Source organism: Lissotriton helveticus, chromosome 11 (genome assembly GCF_964261635.1).
Source record: "Lissotriton helveticus chromosome 11, aLisHel1.1, whole genome shotgun sequence".
Lineage (NCBI taxonomy): Eukaryota > Metazoa > Chordata > Amphibia > Caudata > Salamandridae > Lissotriton > Lissotriton helveticus.
In genome coordinates, this window is record NC_136072.1 from 940,691,117 (window position 1) to 940,710,223 (window position 19,107).

The window sequence follows — 19,107 nt, forward strand, 5'->3', positions numbered from 1 at the left end:
AGGGCGACTTGAGCACGTTTGGTACAACTGATGTCTGGAGTCAGGGGATGTTTTATCTGAAACAAAGGTTCATCGCTAGAAATAAAGAAAAAGCATATATTTCTCCGTTCATTGCATGGGGGCTGAGACAGAGAGCTAGGCCTTATCTGTCGCGAACGGGTTCTGTTTACATTTCCTCACCGGGCAGGGATGCCACTCTGTACAGCAAAACAGATAACTGTTATTCATAACACTGTCTTGGCAGAAGTTCAGAAAGTGGTTCAACCACAATAAAATAAAGGGCTCAGTACGATATTTATTTAAAAATGCACAATGCAAAATGCAAAATACATGGGCCTTTATTTTAGCTTAACGTTTGGGAGACTTTGATGACTTGACTTGCAGGACATGTTTGCAGAGGCCTAGTGATTCAGGCCACTACGAGAAATATGCATGGGTGACATGCACATGAATGTAACATAGGGTGTATGTAGTGGACATTTTTTGGTCAGGCAAAATATCATTTTCCTCAGGATGCCTGATATTAGACCTAGAGAAGGCCTTTGACTCGGTTGAGTGGCCATACCTGGGAGCGGTCATGGAAAAGTACCAACTGGGAGGAGGCTATGAAGCCATGGTGGGCCTGCTGTATGACAAACCGACGGTCCGAGTCTGCACAGGCGCGCTGCTCTCGGACGCTATCCGGGTGCGGAGAGGTACCAGACAGGGCTGCCCCCTGTCGCCTCTATTGTTCTCCTTGGCCATGGAACCCCTGGCCACAATCCTCAGGACCCAGGGGCCTGAATGGGGGATTCCGCTAGTGGATGGCCTACACAGTGTCGCTATACGCAGACGACCTGCTGCTGTACGTCAGAGACATAACTGACATCCCTGCCTCCCTGGCCGACGTCTTCCGAACCTTCAAAGAGATGTCTGGATTACGAGTTAATGGGTCCAAATCGGGGGCTTTTTCCTTTAGCCCGGACACACCCGAGTGCGACGTGCGCCTGGGCGGAGGCAGATTGCAGTGGCACTCCACTACGTTCCGCTACCTGGGGATACGAATATATCGGAATCCAACAGATGTCCTCGAGGGGAATCTCCTGCGGGCCATCGCCTCGGTTCGGGCACAAATCAAATTCTGGAACACCCTACCTCTCAACGTCCCGAGCCGTATAGCACTTACTAAAATGATAGTGCTGCCTAGACTGCTGTACTACTTCGCCAATATACCCACATACGTACCGAATAAAATATTTTGTGACCTGGAGATTCTGCTGCGTAACCTCATCTGGAACACGGGCCGGCCCCGCGTAGCGCTGACCAAGCTCTACATGCCAACTGAACAGGGGGGCCTTGCGGTTCCTAACATGGAGCTGTACTACCTTTCGGCACAGATGCAGTGGGTGACGGGGTGGCTCAGCGGCAAACATCTCGAGGATACTGCCTCGGACGCTGCTGCCTTGACGCAAACACAAATCTGCACGCTGTTCCACCCGATAACCCGGACTCCCTGCCCCTCACAGCTGCACCTGGCGGTGGCGTGCAGATGCTTCCTGCGTTGTTTGCGGCTCACCCGGACAACGACGCCATATGCCCCGATACTACCCATTCTAGGTACTCCGGGGCCAATGGATGCACTGACTGTGACTCGATTGGCTAGCTGGGCGCAGGCGGGGGTGGACACACTGGGAGACCTATACACTGACGGAACGCTACTCACCTTTGCGGACCTGGCCGCTAGCACGGGACTCCCAGCTGGCCAGTTCCTACTGCATGCGTCTCTCTTACGTACACTCACTGTGTCCTGGGGCGACATGACCGACGAACTACCGATGCACAGCTTCATGCAGTATCTACATGTTATGGGGAATGGCTCGCACGTCATTCATTGGCTAGCGCAGGCCCTACAGATGCATTCGCAGCCATCTACATTGCCGCTACGGGACAAGTGGGCGATAGATAGAGGACAGGCCTGGACTGATAAAGAATGGGCGATGATCTTAGCCGGACCGACATACATCCCACGCAACCCCCGCTTCAAAATAATTCAATTCTACATCTTACACCGAGCTTATCTTACACCCGACAAGATAAATAGATACTTCACGACCACTGATGCCGCTTGTCCGCGCTGCTCTCTGAAAGGAGCAGACCTCCTACACATGCTGTGGCATTGTCCTGACATCCACATATACTGGGAGGAGGTCGTAACGCTACACCGCACACGTGGGAAGCGTGCATCTTGGGGCTGTATAAGCGCACGAAACTTAATAAAGTGCGGACGCGTTTCTGGGACATGGGGCTTATAACGGCCAAACGCCTGCTTACCAAGCATTGGAAGGCTGCGAACCCCCCCCCCACGCTCGGCATTGGCGCGCCTCCTTTACCAACTGGGCACGGGCGGAAGGCACAGTGCTCCTCCGCGAGGAAACGGCGGGACTCCGTAAGTTCCCTATTGCTCAGCTCTGGGACGACCTCCTTAGGGCGTTCCAACACACCTGCCAGGAACGAGGGACTACCTGAGACGCACACGCACCATCGCCTTTGCAATACCACTTATAACCGGGAGCAGACGCGGCCCTGTTCCCCTATCCCCCACTCTCTCGCCTCTTTGGACCTCACGATCTACACTAATAGATACAGGCGCTTACAACTCTAAGCTCTACACCAGGCGCCCACGCAGCGCAGCGCTACACACTAACTGCTGCATTTGCCCCGACCGGCCCGTGCCGATTGCAGATACTGACAGGGAGATGCCTCCCCCCCTCCTCCCCCTTCCAACGGGAGAGCGGTCGACACGTCTGCGGGCGGCACCGACCCCCCACAAAACACTGACTTGCACTCTGACTACACCCCACAGGCAGCGCCCACCAGCTCCAGCTCGGAAAGGACGAACCCCCCCCTCATCTCTCACTCCATGCGGCGAGATGCCCTGCTAGGCCCTGCCCCGCAATCGCTGCCACATATAAGGTCCCGTGACGATCACCCCCCCCCTACCCCTTCTTTACTTACCCAACCCCCCAGGTTTTTCCCCGCCAATGCATAGGCATAGGGAATAGTTTGTTCGCTGGTCGTGTTCCCTGACCAGACCCGTTTCTTCATTCAAACGAGGACACTAGATGCAACATGACACTATCAGGAAACAATACCATATTGATCCCAAGCTATGCATAATTTGCAGAGACACGATGACACTTACACACTGCGGGAGACACAGACCTACACACAACCTCGCCCATGTTAGCAAAGGACCCGCTGCGCAGTATATTAGATACCGCCAAGTCTTTTGCGACCTCCCAATACCACCACTAGGACAACACGTAGGCACCATACTACTGGTTATTTGAGACTTGACTGAAACGGCTGCAGACTACCCTGCCGCACATTACCGCCTGCTACTATGCCTCAGTGAGCTATACCATTACACACCTTGCCATTTCACGGCCAGCATTACGGTCACGAATCTGGTAAAACATCAATTGATGATCCCCCCCCGCTATCGGTTAACCACAGCTGGCTCTTGGGCTATTTGCGGGGACTTGGGAGATTGCTAACATGGCACTAATGCTGGGTGGAAACTGCGAAGCTAATCTTTACAACGTAAGACAAAAACACAAGATCTAATGCTAAAATAGCCACATAACAGATGACCGCAAATGCACCTTCATGAGATTTGCCGCTGGACCCCCGGGTTGTCGGCTAAATGGCTGTGTCTTCTAGTTAAAGGTTTACCTGATAGTTTTCTGCTCGGCTGGCCCTTGAGAGCCAACAAATGTAACATGTATGATATTTAACCATCTGTACAATAAAGGTCTTCTAAAAACCAAAAAATAAATAAAAATTAATAGATTCCACAAAAGCTGTGGTCCTCAGTAAATGTGACAATTTGCTTCCGCATGCGAAACCCTCTTCTACTAATTAAACCCCCGTGAGCGCGTGTTTCTTAGTCATTGGCCACCCCAATATTAACAGACCGTGTCAACATATCAATATTTAATGAGTAGTGGGCAAATATTCACCTGATAACTGCAATAAATGTCCCACAGCTCATCAAATGACAGTCAAAACTAATCTACAAAATCCCATATCATATGCTGTAGATATCCCTAAACTTCCCAATGAGAGTCATCATGCCATATCACTGTATTTGTATCAAAAAGAAGAGCAGAGCAGAAGGTTGGCAGAATAGAAGAAATTATAGAAAAAGTTAAACAGGAGATATCTCAGCTTTGATTTGCTTTCAGCTCCTTGGACTCAAGGGAATAGAGCAGGAGAAAGGGTCTAGACCCACTGGTAATCGACTACTGCTCAGACGCAGTTGACCAGACAGATTTAGGACGTATGCCCCCTCCTGTATAAACATAAACATAAATCAAAACATACCTTTTAAAATCAATAAACAGTGCAAATATACATCATAAGAGACACAGGCAATCCTGATTTAAAATGCCTATTGCAATTAAACCCTTAATACCCCAACTCGCTGACTAAGTAAAAAGAGTAAAAAGAGGAATTAATCGCACCCATGGATATGCATTTCCTCATCACTGTTTAGACTATTGGGAATTATAGTATTGAGGTCCAAGATGTATCTAGATTCCAGTTGTCTGAGTTTGCATACTCTGCTCCTGCCCCTTCACTGATTTTAGAATTCTATTTATAGGGAAAAAGTGAAGTACATTTCTTGTTTTCTGACTCAAAGTGTTGTGCTGTAGTATATTGTTTGTCTTTGTTTTAAATAGCTCTCATGTGCCTCAAAACGCCTTTCTTTACAGGAAACGTTGTGCTGCTTCTATATACTTTGTCACAAGAACAAACCAGAGCATATACACAGAAGTCAGAGAGAAAGGTCGGGTATCTGTCAATCTTTCTATAGGTTATGGTCACAGGGGAAAAGTATTATATTTGACCTGTATCTGCATGCCTTGCAGTGCATACAGGTAAGGAAACCTATCAATGTGGTACTCATTCCAGTGGGAATGTCAGTAATTTCATTTTTTCAAAATTTGCCCTTGAGTGAGGATCCCTTTCTAAATGTTATGTTCAGGTGATCTCCTATACAGTCAGAGAGAGTACTCTCTGTCTGTATAATGCCCCAGTGTCTGTTTAGAGTATTATTTTTTTTAAACTATTTTTATTAACATAGTTATATGCAATACATAGACAATCAAGAATCAGCAATGCATAGATACAAGTCAGACAGTGCAATTATAAGGGTAGCATAACACTATACAGTATGAACCTCAGTTCGGTTACAATGAGCTTGTGTCTCTCAGGTATACTTGTATTAACAGTCAGCCTTAGTAATTCAAACCTGGGAAGGTTACAAAGGGCACAGGGACACAGGAGGATGAAGGAGGGGGAGGAGAGAGGGGCGAGTTTCTTCATCTCTCTTCGACTCCCAGGTTTTGCCTCATAAAGGGGTTTTCGTTATTTTCCCCCTCTTCAGTCAGCCAATAGAGTTGTATCCAAGGAGTCCAGATCTTACGAAACTTTTGGGGAAACCCTCTTATCTTGTAAGTCACTTTTCAGCTATCATGTAGAGATCCAGTTGGGCCCTCCATTCAGTAAGTGTAGGCTGGTTTGGGTCTCCCCGTTGGTGAGTAATATTTCTCTTGGCCACTATGAGCCCTAAGTTATATAGAAGGAGTTTGTGGCGTGGCAGGTCTATTCCGTAGGAATGCCCAAAAGGGCATATTTCGGCTCCAGTTCTAGTTGCGTCCCTAACACTTTTTTTAGATCCCCTGCTACCTAACTCCAGTGTCGTTGGATCTTCCTACACTCCCAAAGCAAGTGTATATATGTACCTTAGTCGGTTTTGCATCGCAGGCACTGAGGTATGTGTGCCCTACCCATTTTAAGGAGACACACCCGATCAAAATAGACTCTATGGAGGACCTTAAATTGTATGAAACGCAATCACTGTTTGATCGCTGCTTCTCTCAGGTGCATCAGTGCCACCTCCCAATCACTATCCTCCAAAGGCCCTGTGGTAGCTTCCTATTTTGATCTGAGTGGCCCCAATGTATCTGGCATATTGTTCATTAACATTTTATAGATCCAAGAGATAGCTTTAAAAGAGAGTTCTTCCTGATCTCTTTTGATTTATTATTGTAAGTGGTGATAAATCTTGTCATCATCAGGGTTTCTGGGCTTGGGGGATCTGAGAGCTAGAATGTCAAATCCACACACCCTCTGTGCTTTTTTCCAGGCAATGTTTTAGTTTAGGCTCTTCACATCCTCTTTCCCTGAATCTTTTAGTCATGGCCCTACATTCTTCTTGAAAAGTAACATCTGAGCTTCAATTCCTATAAGCCCATTGAAATTCCTCATAATGGATGTTTTCTATAAGGCTGCTTGGGTGGCTGCTTTGGGTGGCATGTAACTGACTATTGCCAGCTGTACTTTTCATATTGAGTTTAGAAGTCAAGTTATTACCTTCCACCATGACCAGTACATCCAGAAATTCCACACTGCTTTTACTGATGTTACCCTCAAATGTCAGGTTGCACGTGTTATTATTAGGGGCAGAGATGAAGTTAAACACCTGTTCTTTATCGCCTTGCCAAATTATGAACAGGTCGTCAATGTAACACAACCACAATACCAGTGAATGTCTGAGAACCAAGTTTTACATAAAAGGGACTGTTCTGAGTTGAGAAAATCAATTTTCAAAAGCACCCCATGCATAATTTATGTAATGTAGAAACAAATGCATTAAGCATTTTCCAAATCTTTAAGTTGTTCCACTGCAATGTAAATTCCATTGGTTTGTTTAATTCTACGGTTAAAGTTTTATTTTCATATATTTTCATAGGTTCCTACCAGGAACCTTATATTAGCTGCCTGTGCAGCGGGCATCGGAGGTATCTTCCAATATGGATACAATGTTTCAGTTATGAATGCGCCTACTAAGGTATGTTAAACATTAAAGAAAAAGTGAATACATTTATTTCAGCTTGACTAGATTCAAAAGATTTTTTTATTATGTTTTGTCTGTATCACCCACATGTTTTTTCTAAGTAAGCCACTAACTGTGCAGATTTATAGAAGGATGGCTACATTCATGGTCTTAAGCACTTTATCAATATAACATAATTGCAAAAGAAGTATTGCTATGATGTGACTGGCTTATAAAATTGCTACATTGTTCATGTTTGCCCCAAAACCATGGCATCCAAATGCAATGTTCATGACCGCCCTTGATGTCTCAGAGGATATAAAAAATGACATAGATGATATCACTGGTGACGTATAATACCTTAAAATTTACATTAGTAAATATATATACATATCCATACACACACACATATATATAAACATATATGAGTGTGTGAGTAAATATATATATTCACTGAAAATACTAAAGGTTAAAGGGATGCTATTGTTAGGAAATAGAATTTGAAAAAACTTAGAAATTAACTTAAAAAAATATATGTTAAAGGGACGTTAAAGTTAGGCTCAGACTTCACTCATACAAAACCAGTGAAGTTACCTGAGCTAACTATAACGAATGCCCCCGCAATGCACTGCTTCTAACCTCACTCATGACGTGGTAAGTGACATCACTGATGACATCACTGATTACATCGCAATTGGCATCACTGATGACCTGTGAGTTTTTTCTAGCAGTTTATGATTGTTAAACAAATGTACTAATCTACTACAAAAGTTAAATTACTATACCAGGGGCACTACTACTGAGTGTTAAGTTCAGTTCTACTTTATTTGTTGATTAATAAAAATCATTACAGTCGAGAATAAAACACAGTAGGTTAAGAACATAAATTTTTACTGACAGAACACATGTACAGCTATATATGGAAAGTTTAGCAGCAATGATTAAAAGTGCCCGTGCCAATCAATAATGAAAGTACAATTGTGCAAAGATTTTTTTGTTGCTTTTTTTTAGCAGCAATAAGTAAAGTACAGTTGTGCTAGCGGCTGGCGGACAGTTCCAAAAACTGTTATTAAGAAATGAATAATTTTCTCCTTAGCAGGACAGCCCACAAAGTACAGTTAATTGTGCATGTTTTAGAATTGATTTTTTTTTTTCTTGAAACTCAAATTTGTTTTCTCAATCACTATGACAATTTAAAATCTTTTGGAACTGCAAATTAAGAGTTGTGGACTAAACTTTTAGGAGCAAGTTATCATTTTGGCATTAATGACTTTGGTGACATGTTGCTTCGATAACAATCATTATCAGACTTGGTTAGTAGCTTTTTTTCGACAATATAATGAACTTTACAAATTGTGAGATCATGCGAGGCATATTCCCAGTGAGACAGATTATAATAGTGTGGCAACATGTTCTCACACTTAGTTCATTAAAAATGGGTCTCAACAGAGTCCTTCCGCTCTTCTAACAGCTGAGGACACATAGTTACAATGTGTATTAAAGATTTGTTATAAAAGCCACATAACCTACAGCTTTTTGTGGGCCAGTTTTTTCCCTTTTGGGTATTCCGTCCTTTGTGGGATATCTCCCAAACCGTAACAACTTAAAGTTGTTCCTTAGAAATGGTTTTAAATGGGTCATAAGATATGATTGAGGTTCTAATTTAATAAATGAGTTGATAAATGACCAGGAGTGACTCTTTTTTGTGAGCTAATCCTTATCTAAAAGACTCGATAAAAGAGTGACTGAACGATTTATTGCCTGTTTATAAACTGCCTTGCTCCTAACTTCTTCTTCAAAGACTGAACACTTAAAATTGAGTAAACTCTCTCTTAGATAAGCTCTCCAACTCCTAGTGTGCTCATACCTGGTTATCTCCTGCCAACATTGGTTTGCAAGGGTACCCTGGTCTGAACTAAACGAAGAATATAACGTTTTTAAAAAGGCAGATTGCCGTACCAGAGATTGCCTTTTCAGACCAAATTCTAATCTGACATTAGCATGACCTATATACCTATTTAAAGACTTTTATTTGTAGGTCATCAGGGATTTTCACGTCTTTACCACGAAAAATCATTGAACCGTAAGCCAAAGAGGGGATCAGCTTTGCTTTGAAAACTTTTAATAGATGTTCGTGATTTGGGCAGGACACCTTATCCCTCAACTTTCTAAAAACAAAGGAAAAGGCTGTTGTCTTTGCTTTAAGGTTAATGAAATGCTGTCTAAAGGACAGATTATCATCGAATGTTATTTCTAGGTACCTATAATATTTCATGATATGTAACATGTTAATATTCCATTCTTTCTTGTCTGTGTTTGTACAACCTATCGTCATTATTTTTGTCTTTTTGGTATTGATTTGCAAACCATGAAGGGTGATATAGTGATTAAAAGAGTCAACTACCCTTCTTAGGCCTATAGCAGTGTGGCTTAACAAAATGGTGTCATCAGCGTATTGTACATTTTTGATGTCTTTGCCTAAAAAAGTAAGTGAGAGAGCATTAACTTCTTTAAAATGTATTGGTAAGTAGGCCATAAAAATATATAAATGGCATGGAGCCGAAAAGCAACCTTGTTTCAGACCACTCTTAGTTTCAAATCGGTAGGTTATACTTCTCCCGTCTCCGACTTTGATCTGAACCCATGTGTTAGTGTATAACAGTTTAATCATGTCAAGCAATTGGTTTGGGATACTCCATTCTGAAAGTTTGGCCCAAAGTAAATTACGGGGAACAGAATCAAAAGCGGTCTTATGGTCGACAAAACAGATATATAGTTTTTGCTTTCTATAATTTGCTCTTTCAGCCAATAAAGTCGGTAAGGTCAAGTTCATACTCGTTGATTCGCCTCTTCTGAAGCCTGTTTGGAAAACTCTACTTAAATCTTTTTTTGCGGCCCATTCTTCCAAGTCGACAAGCAGGCAGCTTGCAAAGATTTTTGCCTCCAGATCCGTTAGGGCAATTAGCCTATAATTTGCAGGGTTGTCTTTTAGACCGCTTTTGAATATCGGCTGAATTATACTTCCTTGCCATGACTCGGGAACCGATCCAAATTTAATAACATCATTGAATACAATCGTTAAAACCTCTGACCAATGCGCAAGATTTGCTTTGAAACCGGAATTTTGAATTCTGTTAGGGCCAGGCGCTCCATTCGATCTGGTCCTACTTATTGCCTTTTTAATTTGCTCGGTAGGCCAGGACTCCTTAACTTGCGACTTAGCTTGGGTAGTATGCTGGACATTCCCGTGTATTCTACCTTCTTCTCTGCTTGACATGCTTAACTTTTGACAAACAGTATTAGTATTCAGCTGTAGGTCCGAGGATGAACCATAAAGGTTATAAATGAAAGATGCCCAGCGGAATTCTGTGATATTAGCACTATTCCCTCTTTTACTACCATTTTTGAGATTATTTATTATGCCCCAGAATAATTTTGGATTTTTAGTTTTGCATGAAAAATGTAGCTTTGACCATATTCCCTCATAATAAGTTTGTTTGGCTTTCCATATTTCTTTTTTTACTACTGAGTGGTACAGCTTATAGCATATATTATGTGAGTGGCTGTGTGGCTGTATACATCCTTGTGTGTATAGGTGTGTGAGTGGCTGAGTGGCTATATGGGTGCATTAGTGGGTGTGAAATGAAGCACAGGAGTCCATGATTTGTTTTTAAACATTTTTTTGGGGGCCGTGCCCAAGATGGCGTAGTGAGAGGTCGGAAATTCCGAGTGCTCCTCCGTAACAGCCTGCCCGGACCATAATTATAGCATTTCTCACCCTTCCCCCACGAAGCTTTAGTGGGGGCAGGAGACGGTGGAGGTGCCCCCTGGCTATCGAGGGAGCTGAAGTGGCCGCTACCTGAGCGACGGGGCCGAGAATAGATCGAGGCTCCTCGCGGCGCGGGGCGCCGGAGCGGTGGTGGGGGCCGCGTGGGCCTGCAGGGCACAGAGAGAAGCCCCGACGGCTGCGGCGCGGGGAGTAAACCCGGGAGCAGTGCTGACGCCTACATCGCCGGCTGCCAGTCCCCGCGGCCCGGCTGCTGTCCTTGGAGAGCTGCGGCCAGAGGCGGGTGACGGGCAGCGGCCCAGAGACTGGTGAGCACCCGAGACCGGCGGTGTCAAATCGAGCCTGGTGCTGATGGTTCCCGGGTCTGCCTGCGCTACACAGCCCGGCGGGCGGGCCCTCGTTGTGTCAAAGGGGGGCCAACAGATTACCAGCGGAGTGCCGGGGCGACCCCCCCATGAGTGTCCGCTCCTCCTGGGAGGCCCGGAGACAGGGGGAGCCTAGGAGGAGGGAGTGGAAGGCCTGAAACCGAGAGCATATTTGAGGGGCCGCCTGCCAAGGGACGGAGAGCACCAGACCCACGCCGGGCACATCACGGGACATACAGCCCCCAAACCCAGAGAGGCAAGCAAGGTGAGGAGCAGAGGGGGTTGCTTACCAGGGAGTGGCGGCCCCCACGCCAACTCCGGGGGCTGGCGCCCGAGGTGGGAGGAGAAACGGAGGAACCACAAGCGGGCGGCCCACCCGCAGCCGCCAACACCCTTAACGGCCGGAGGAGATTGGGGAAAGCGAGACCCGGGGAGCGGCCTACCTACACTGGCCTACCTCGAGGCCTAGCCTCACGAGATACCTGAAGGGTGTCGCGGAGGCGACAGAGTGAGGCAGAGGGCCCCCCGTGCCTGCCAGCACAACGGGGGGCGGAGAGAAGCTGCTAGATTCAGGACCGGGACATGGCCTCAGACCAGGGCTGCCTGGGCCCGCGCAAGATATCCGATCCCGCAGGTGGGCCCCGTGGGCTGTGGGGACACCCAAAGAGAGGCTGGGGGTCCGGCACGCAGCCGCCTGACCCCTTAGTGGCCAGAATAGCACGGAGACCCGATCAAGAGGTGACAGGAGCCGGGGACCGGCGGAGGCACGGGGGGCCCGGCGGCCACGTGGTGCACGTCCATCCGGCCCGCACAGGAGCTTCCCGGGGTCCGGGTAGCCCCCATTAGCAGACCAAGGTAGAGGTGAAGTGGAGGTGGCATTCGAAGGGGTGACAGCCCCACACATGCGCTGCAGGCCTACACTGGCTAAGAGGCACCGCCCCTGAGAGCTCCAGTGCAGGGAGCACCTCCATAGAGAACTTGGCATGGGGAGATCCAGGGGCCGCCAGGAGAAGAGGTCCGCGTCGGGGCCCCCTAACACGTGTAGTGGTGAGCAAGCACAGCAAAAAACGCTGAGGGACGTGCCCGTGTGGTGGAAACGGGAGATTGAGGCGCGATAAACACCAATGGAAGACACGCAATGGCGGGCCAGAGGAAGAAAGGGGACCGCACCCTCCCGGAAATGCTGAGCAAAAATCAATCCAAAGGTGTTAAAGGCCAGTCCTCTCCAGGAGCACCTAAGTTTAAGCATGACCCCTCCGACGGAGAGGTGCCCATTACCAAATCCTTTCTAGAGTCTCTCTTCAACTCTCTCCGTGAAGACTTCCACACCCTGAAGCAGGAAGCCGCGGGGGAGGTGCGGGAAATCAGGAGAGAGGTTGACGGACTCTGCGAACGGGTGTCCACCATTGAAGAGGCAGAACGCGCACGTGAAGAGGAAGTGGAACAGCTGCAGCAAGACATAATACACCTGAAGGAACAACAAATGGACCTACAAGCCCACACCGAGGATTTGAAAAACAGGTCCCGGCGGAACAACATCCGGGTTCGGGAGGTTCCACCTAAAGAAGAAGGAACGGACATTACGGCCTATTTGCAAGCCCTGTTCGGGGATATTCTGGGGGAACCGGCGGACTTTGCGATCAGAATTGACAGAGCCAACAGAGTGGGGTTGGCGAGGCGTGCGCCCGCCCCACCTCCGGACATTCTAGCCTTCCTCCCAGGCTACCCTCTCAAAGAAGGCATCCCCAAGGAAGCGCGGCGACAACAACCCCTGGGATTTCGGGGTCACCCGGTGGCACTATTCCAAAACCTCTCAACGATCACACTCCAAAAGCGCAAGGCCTTCAAGGTCGCTACTGACTTTTTAAGAGGAAAGGAGATCCCATATGCCTGGGGACATCCTTTCTGCCTGATTTTTAGGTGGAACGGCGCCCTTCACCAACTCCGCTCCCTCCAAGAGACATGCACACTAATAGGCATAACCCAGGAGGGTACACCACTGGCACCATCCCGACGACCATCTAGAGATTGCTGGCAGCAAGTCGTGAGACGGCGCTCACCGATAGCGAACGCGAAACCCGACACACACACCATACAGAAAGAGATGGCCAACGCCATCCAGGAGGTGGCCAAAGACACTACATCTTCAGATTGATTGAACTCCGAGGGAGAACACATCGGCATCAATCACTATGCAAGTCCGGGGGGCGGGGAGGGAGGAGCCAAGGGGAACGACGTGGCTGGACGTCCACACAGGTAACTCACCACAGCCCTGCACTTCACGAGGGCAGGACTGGGACTATGTTCGTTAGTTGGGATTCTGCATGGGGTTGGGGGAAGCGGGTCAGGACGGGAGGGGGGAGTTGGTGTTGGGTCTAGGGGGGCCTGATGCACAAGGGTAGGGGGGGTTGGGGAAGTTTGGGGGGCGGGGGTTGGGGGGAAGGTTGTTTGGGGGGGTAACCCTTGTCCACATCTTTTCTTTTTCTTTCTGTTTTATTCCACACACACCACACAGAGCTCTGGAAGCCACCCAGACAAAGATGACACACTCCAGACTTAAAGTCCTTTCCCTAAACGTGAGAGGGCTCAACAACCCCATTAAGCGCCGGGCGGTTCTCTCCCTCCTAGAGCATTCCTCAGCCGACATTTGCCTCCTCCAAGAGACGCCCCTGTTGCCCAAAGACCAACACCGACTTAAATCCCGTGCCTTTCCCACACAACTCTTCTCGTCTTCCCCCAAAAAGGTGGCAGGGGTAGCAATACTGGTATCCAAATCATTCGCGGGCAAAGTTCTTCAGCGAGAGGCGGAGTTAAAGGGGCGACTGTCGGTATACCGCTTCCTAATAGCAGGACTAACAATACTAGTGGGCCTGGTCTACGCACCCAACGAGAGGCAGGAAACATTTCTCCAGACAGCACTAGCAGCAGCCACAGCCAACACCGAACGACATTTACTGCTTGGGGGCGACCTTAACTTAGTTTTTCATAACACAGCGGATCATTCCTGCCAGAGGACAGTCAGGTGGGGGCCCTCTCCAAGTCGGGACACGCATACCTCTGGGATCTAGGCCTCACCGACCAATGGAGACACCTCCACCGATGCAGCACCGCCTACACTTACCACTCTGGGGCCCATAAGTCCTACGCCAGGCTAGACTACTTCCTCTGTGCTTCCCTACTGGTACCGTGAGTGCAGGAAGTGGATATCCTGCCGGCCTCGCTATCTGACCATTCTCCGATGGTGGCCACATTCCTCTTACCGGCAGCACCGACCCCACAGTGACACTGGCGTCTCAGGTAATCCCTTCTCCATACCCCCTCAACAGTAGACCGGATTAAAATCGCTATCACACAATTCCTGACCCACAACAACAACACCGACACCACACGGGCTACTCAGTGGGCTACCCTTAAAGCGGTCTTAAGAGGCGAGTTTATACCTATCGCCATGGCCAACAATAAAGAAAGAGCGCAGAAAAGGACAGAAATTATGCAACGGGTGACGGAGCTGGAGCAAATGCACCAGCGCACCGGGGCTGAATGAGCTTGGCATCAACTGTGCACTGAGAGAGGAAAATGCTAGCCGCTCTAGACCAGGACACAGCGGAGTAAGCGGCCCTCCGTCTTCGAAGGACCTATTAAACGGGAGGGGACCGATGCGGACTGCTACTGGCGAACAAGCTGCGGGAACAGTGCCAGAGGTAGGGGGTGCAAGCCATATGGACAGATAGAGTCGACCTTGTCTCGGAGCACGCGGCGATAGCGGATACCTTTGGGACATTTTATCAGTCCCTCTACGCCGGCGACACTCTTGACCTGCAGGCAGGACAGACTTACTTACCGGGGGTGCGTCTCCCGTCCTTGAACTAGGCCCAAGCAGACTTCCTGGATAGGCCCATAGGCTTAGAGGAGGTGGTGTCAGCGTTCTTCCGCCTGAAGCTTTGGAAATCTACCCGGCCCCGATGGATACCCGGCGATCTTTTACAAGACGTTCTGCCATCAGGTGGCCCCCATCCTGCGGGATCTTTTTAACTCCTTTGATCAGCCTGGCGCGATTCCCACAGAACTTCTGGAGGCAGCAATTTCGGTCATACCGAATCCCGGCAGGGATACAGCCCGCTGTGGTTCGTACCGACCGATCTCGCTTTTGAATATTGACTTCAAACTCTAAACGGGTATTCTGGCAAGCAGGCTCGCACCTTACATGCAACAGCTGGTGGAGCCGGACCAGGCGGGCTTTATACCCCAGCGAGAGACTAGTGAAAACACCAGGAGGGTCCTCCACCTCATTGAAGCAGGGTCGCGTGCGAGACCGGATTGCATGCTCCTCACTATTGACGCCGAAAAGGCATTCGATAGGGTGCACTGGCCCTACCTAGAACAGGTCCTACATCTATTTGGCCTAGGGGATGTTCTCTGTACCCATATTTTAAACTGCTACAGACAGCCCAACGCCACAGTGCGCGTCAGCGGGCATACCTCCTCTTGCTTCCCGATTGGCAGGGGGACCAGGCAGGGATGCCCCCTTTCTCCTATCCTGTTTGCCCTTTACATGGAACCGCTGGCGCAGAGGGTCAGGCAGCATGTTCTCATCAAGGGTATTCCGTTCGGAGGAGATATCCACAAAATCAGCCTCTACACGGATGTCATTTTGCTCTCCCTTACAGATCCTGTCCAATCGCTACGTCAGGCACCACAGTTCCCTATTTGGGGGTCCTCCTAGGCCCCACCATCCCAGCGACGGTGGAAGCGAACTATGCCAGACTTCGCATGCAGCTCCGCGAGGAACTTCGGAGATGGAAACGCCATTCCCTCTCCTGGCTGGCGAGAATAGCCGCCACCAAAATGACTCTCCTGCCTCAGATCCTTTACCTGTTTCAGACCCTCCCTCTCCGGCCACCGAAGAGCTGGATCCAACAGTGGCAGTCCGAACTGGCACGCTACATCTGGCAGGGTCGTCGACCTCGCTTTAAACAGGCCAATGCAGTCCTCCCACCGGGTCACAGCGGTGTGGGGATACCGGACCTCTAACTTTATTTTTATGCAGCACAACTCCGGAGCCTAGTGAAATGGCACCAGTTGGAATCGGGCAAGAACTGAATCTTTCAGAACCAGGCGGTAGCAGGCATGCCCCTGCAGGGGATTCCCTGTCTCCCCAAGAGCCACCAGCCGCCTAACCTCTACGCATCCCACATCACAGGCACTGTCATGGAGGTGTGGGATCGAGTCACCACTAAACACAAATTGACCTCCTTCCCCTCCCCCCTGACACCGCTCTTCACCAACCCTGACTTCACCCTGGGCCTCGATCCGAAAGCATTTGCGAACTGGCGATGCTCTCCCTGCAGGGCACTGGGGCATCTTTTTAATCTGGATGGCATTCTTTCCTTTCAACAGATAAAGGAGGATTACGGCATCCCAGAGGAGGACTGGGTAGCCTATCTACAGGTGCGACATTGGGCTCTTCATCCTGACATTAGATCGGGAGCACAACAACATCTTACTCCTTACGAGAAATGGCTGGTCACTCGCACCTCCGAGAAAAAACTGATCTCTGACCTGTACCAACATCTCCTCCTCACAAACATCCACACATATAACGCGGACAGATGTCGGTGGGAGAGGGAACTTGGAAGGGCCCTCACACACAAAGAATGGAGTGGCATTTATCATAGAGCACGGCATTCCGCATATCACGCCGGACTGATGTTCCACGCAATTGTTTTTTCCCACCAACCCATGGTGGTGTTGGCATAGTTAGGAGAAAATGATATGCCCATGGCGGTGCCACACTCTTGCCTGTATAGCTCTTGATTAAATAGAAAAACCTTGTTCGTTAAGCATAAATGGATCATTTTTAAGAGCATATTTGTATGTTCCAGTGTGGTGACGCTTCGTTGTTTTAGGAAGTACTGGCACGCTTCCATTCCCACATTGTGTCTTATCGATGTATAAAGTGAGACCACATCGATTGTGACTAAAAGATATTCCTCATTCCATGTTATGTCTTGGATAATTCTCAAGAACTCCCCTGTATCCTTGATGTAGGAGGGCATGCTTTGGGCAATTGGTGCCAAGAAAGTGTCCACATATTTTGAAACGTTCTCATATAGGGAGCTGCACGAGGACACAATTGGTCTCCCTGGTGGATTTATTAGTGTCTTGTGTATTTTCGGTAAGAAATAGATGCAGGGCATCGTTGGAAAGTCAGTATCTAAAAATTTCCTCTTCACACAGTAATCCTTTTTTGTGCCATTCATTTAGATGGGTTTTAAGTTCTTTAAGCATACTGGCCATCGGATTGTGCGTCAATTTGGAGTAATTTTGCTGTACATTCTATTGCCTCATGGCTTCCATAACATAATCCGAGGTTTCCATTATTACAATATCAACCCCCTTGTCAGCGGGTTTGATTGTAATTTTCCCATTTTCCATGAGAGAGGTGATTGCTTTTCGTTCATCCTTGGTTAAATTTTCTCTGCTGTTACTTCTTACTTTCACTAATTTGTCCAGCTCCTCATTTACTGCATCTGAGAAGAGGTCAATTTTATTTCCAGGTGATAGGATGGGATAATACCGAGATTTTCTTTTTAGTCCGGTATTAGTTCTTTCGTTAGTTCTGATATTCATTTGTTCAAGAATTTCGATATCTGACAGGTTGGTGCTTTCCTGGTTAAATAGCATTTCAAAGGTAAGTCTCATATCAGGTATTTGTTCAATCGTGGATATTGTTTCAACGTCCTCAGTATTAGTGTTCAATGTATCTTCATTTGTAGATAAGGGTTTATTAGCATGAATTTTTGCGAGTTTTAACTTTCTGACAAATTTATATGTCAATTTTCGTTTCTACAAAATCGAAATGAGATTCCGGGCAAAATGACAGTCCTTTATTCAATACCATTTTTTCTTTTTCTGTTAATTGATGATTGGAGAGATTCACAACCAGATTAACTATTTCCTGTTGCGCAGAGGATACTGCCTTTTTTCGCTGTTTGGATCAGCGGGTTTTTCGGGTGCTGGCGAGGGGGTTCGTTGTGCTTGTGTTGCCCTTCCTCGTCCTCTTCTTTGATACGGTCTTCTTCCCCTTTTTCCGCCTCGTGTGATGCTCTTTTCCAGATTCATCAACGCTACTTCGTCTAAAACAGACAAGTTTTTTGTCTGGGATATTTCAAATCTTGCTCCGTTTTCACTTATATCCGACTCACTCGCACTGGATGCCACTTTATGCAGAGGATAGTTCTTTTTGAAATTATCATAACGTCTGGCAAACGTTAGAATTCTGCCACATAAATAATCTTGTTCATCACGTTTGAACTTTCGTTCTTTTCTTTCCTCGATTTCCTTCTCATAGAGGTCAAGTCTGGCTTCCATTTCTTGTCTCAATTTCGTGATACCCTCCTGATTCACTTCACTTTGTAGTTCTTTTTCTGCTTCTTTGATTTTATTCGTTAGTTCATCGAGATTGATTTTTGCATGTTTTATCAGTATACGCATCATGTTTAATGAGCAAATGGTGTTATTCTCCATCCATTCCATTAATAATTCCTCTTTTGTATCTGGATGTGTAGGCATTGTAAAGATGCAAAGTCCCCGTGGGATGCGTTTGACCTCCACATAATTTTCAAGTGCTATGACCTCCCAGCTTTTGTTAATTTCCTTTTTGTATAATCTTTCAAGTATGTTTATTTTTTGTTTCGACGTTACATTGTTTTTGTCTGCTGTCCCGGCATCTTGATTCATAGTTGCCGTTGCTGCCCCAGACTTAAACATTGTCGATGCTTTGGAGGCGCGTTTTGCCACTCGCGCTTCCATTTTACTGTTTGTATTTTCACACCATAAACATAAAGGGTGACTACCTTCACGCTGTTCCTTTTAGGCTTACTTATCTGGTCCGGTGTGTAATTGTTAGCCGGGCGTTTTGTAAACATGCACGGCGACTGTAAATAATTACAATACACGGCCACTTCGATTTCCTCTCTTAAACACTGTCCATTCAGTACACTGACCTCTTCTTCGACGTATTCCTTGCAGTTCCGCACAGCCGCACGGTTCTCCTGCTTGTCGAGTGAAGG

General features: G+C 47.5%; 1 protein-coding gene across 1 annotated transcript in view; it reads left to right on the plus strand.

Annotated features, from left to right (window-relative positions):
- Window positions 1-19,107, plus strand: part of LOC144792329 (solute carrier family 2, facilitated glucose transporter member 11-like) — a 594,529-nt gene that overhangs the window by 71,545 nt on the left and 503,877 nt on the right. Inside the window, exon 3 of the mRNA XM_078667287.1 lies at window positions 6,800-6,898. Coding sequence (XP_078523413.1) covers window positions 6,800-6,898 — 99 coding nt within the window. The remainder of the gene's footprint in view (window positions 1-6,799; window positions 6,899-19,107) is intronic.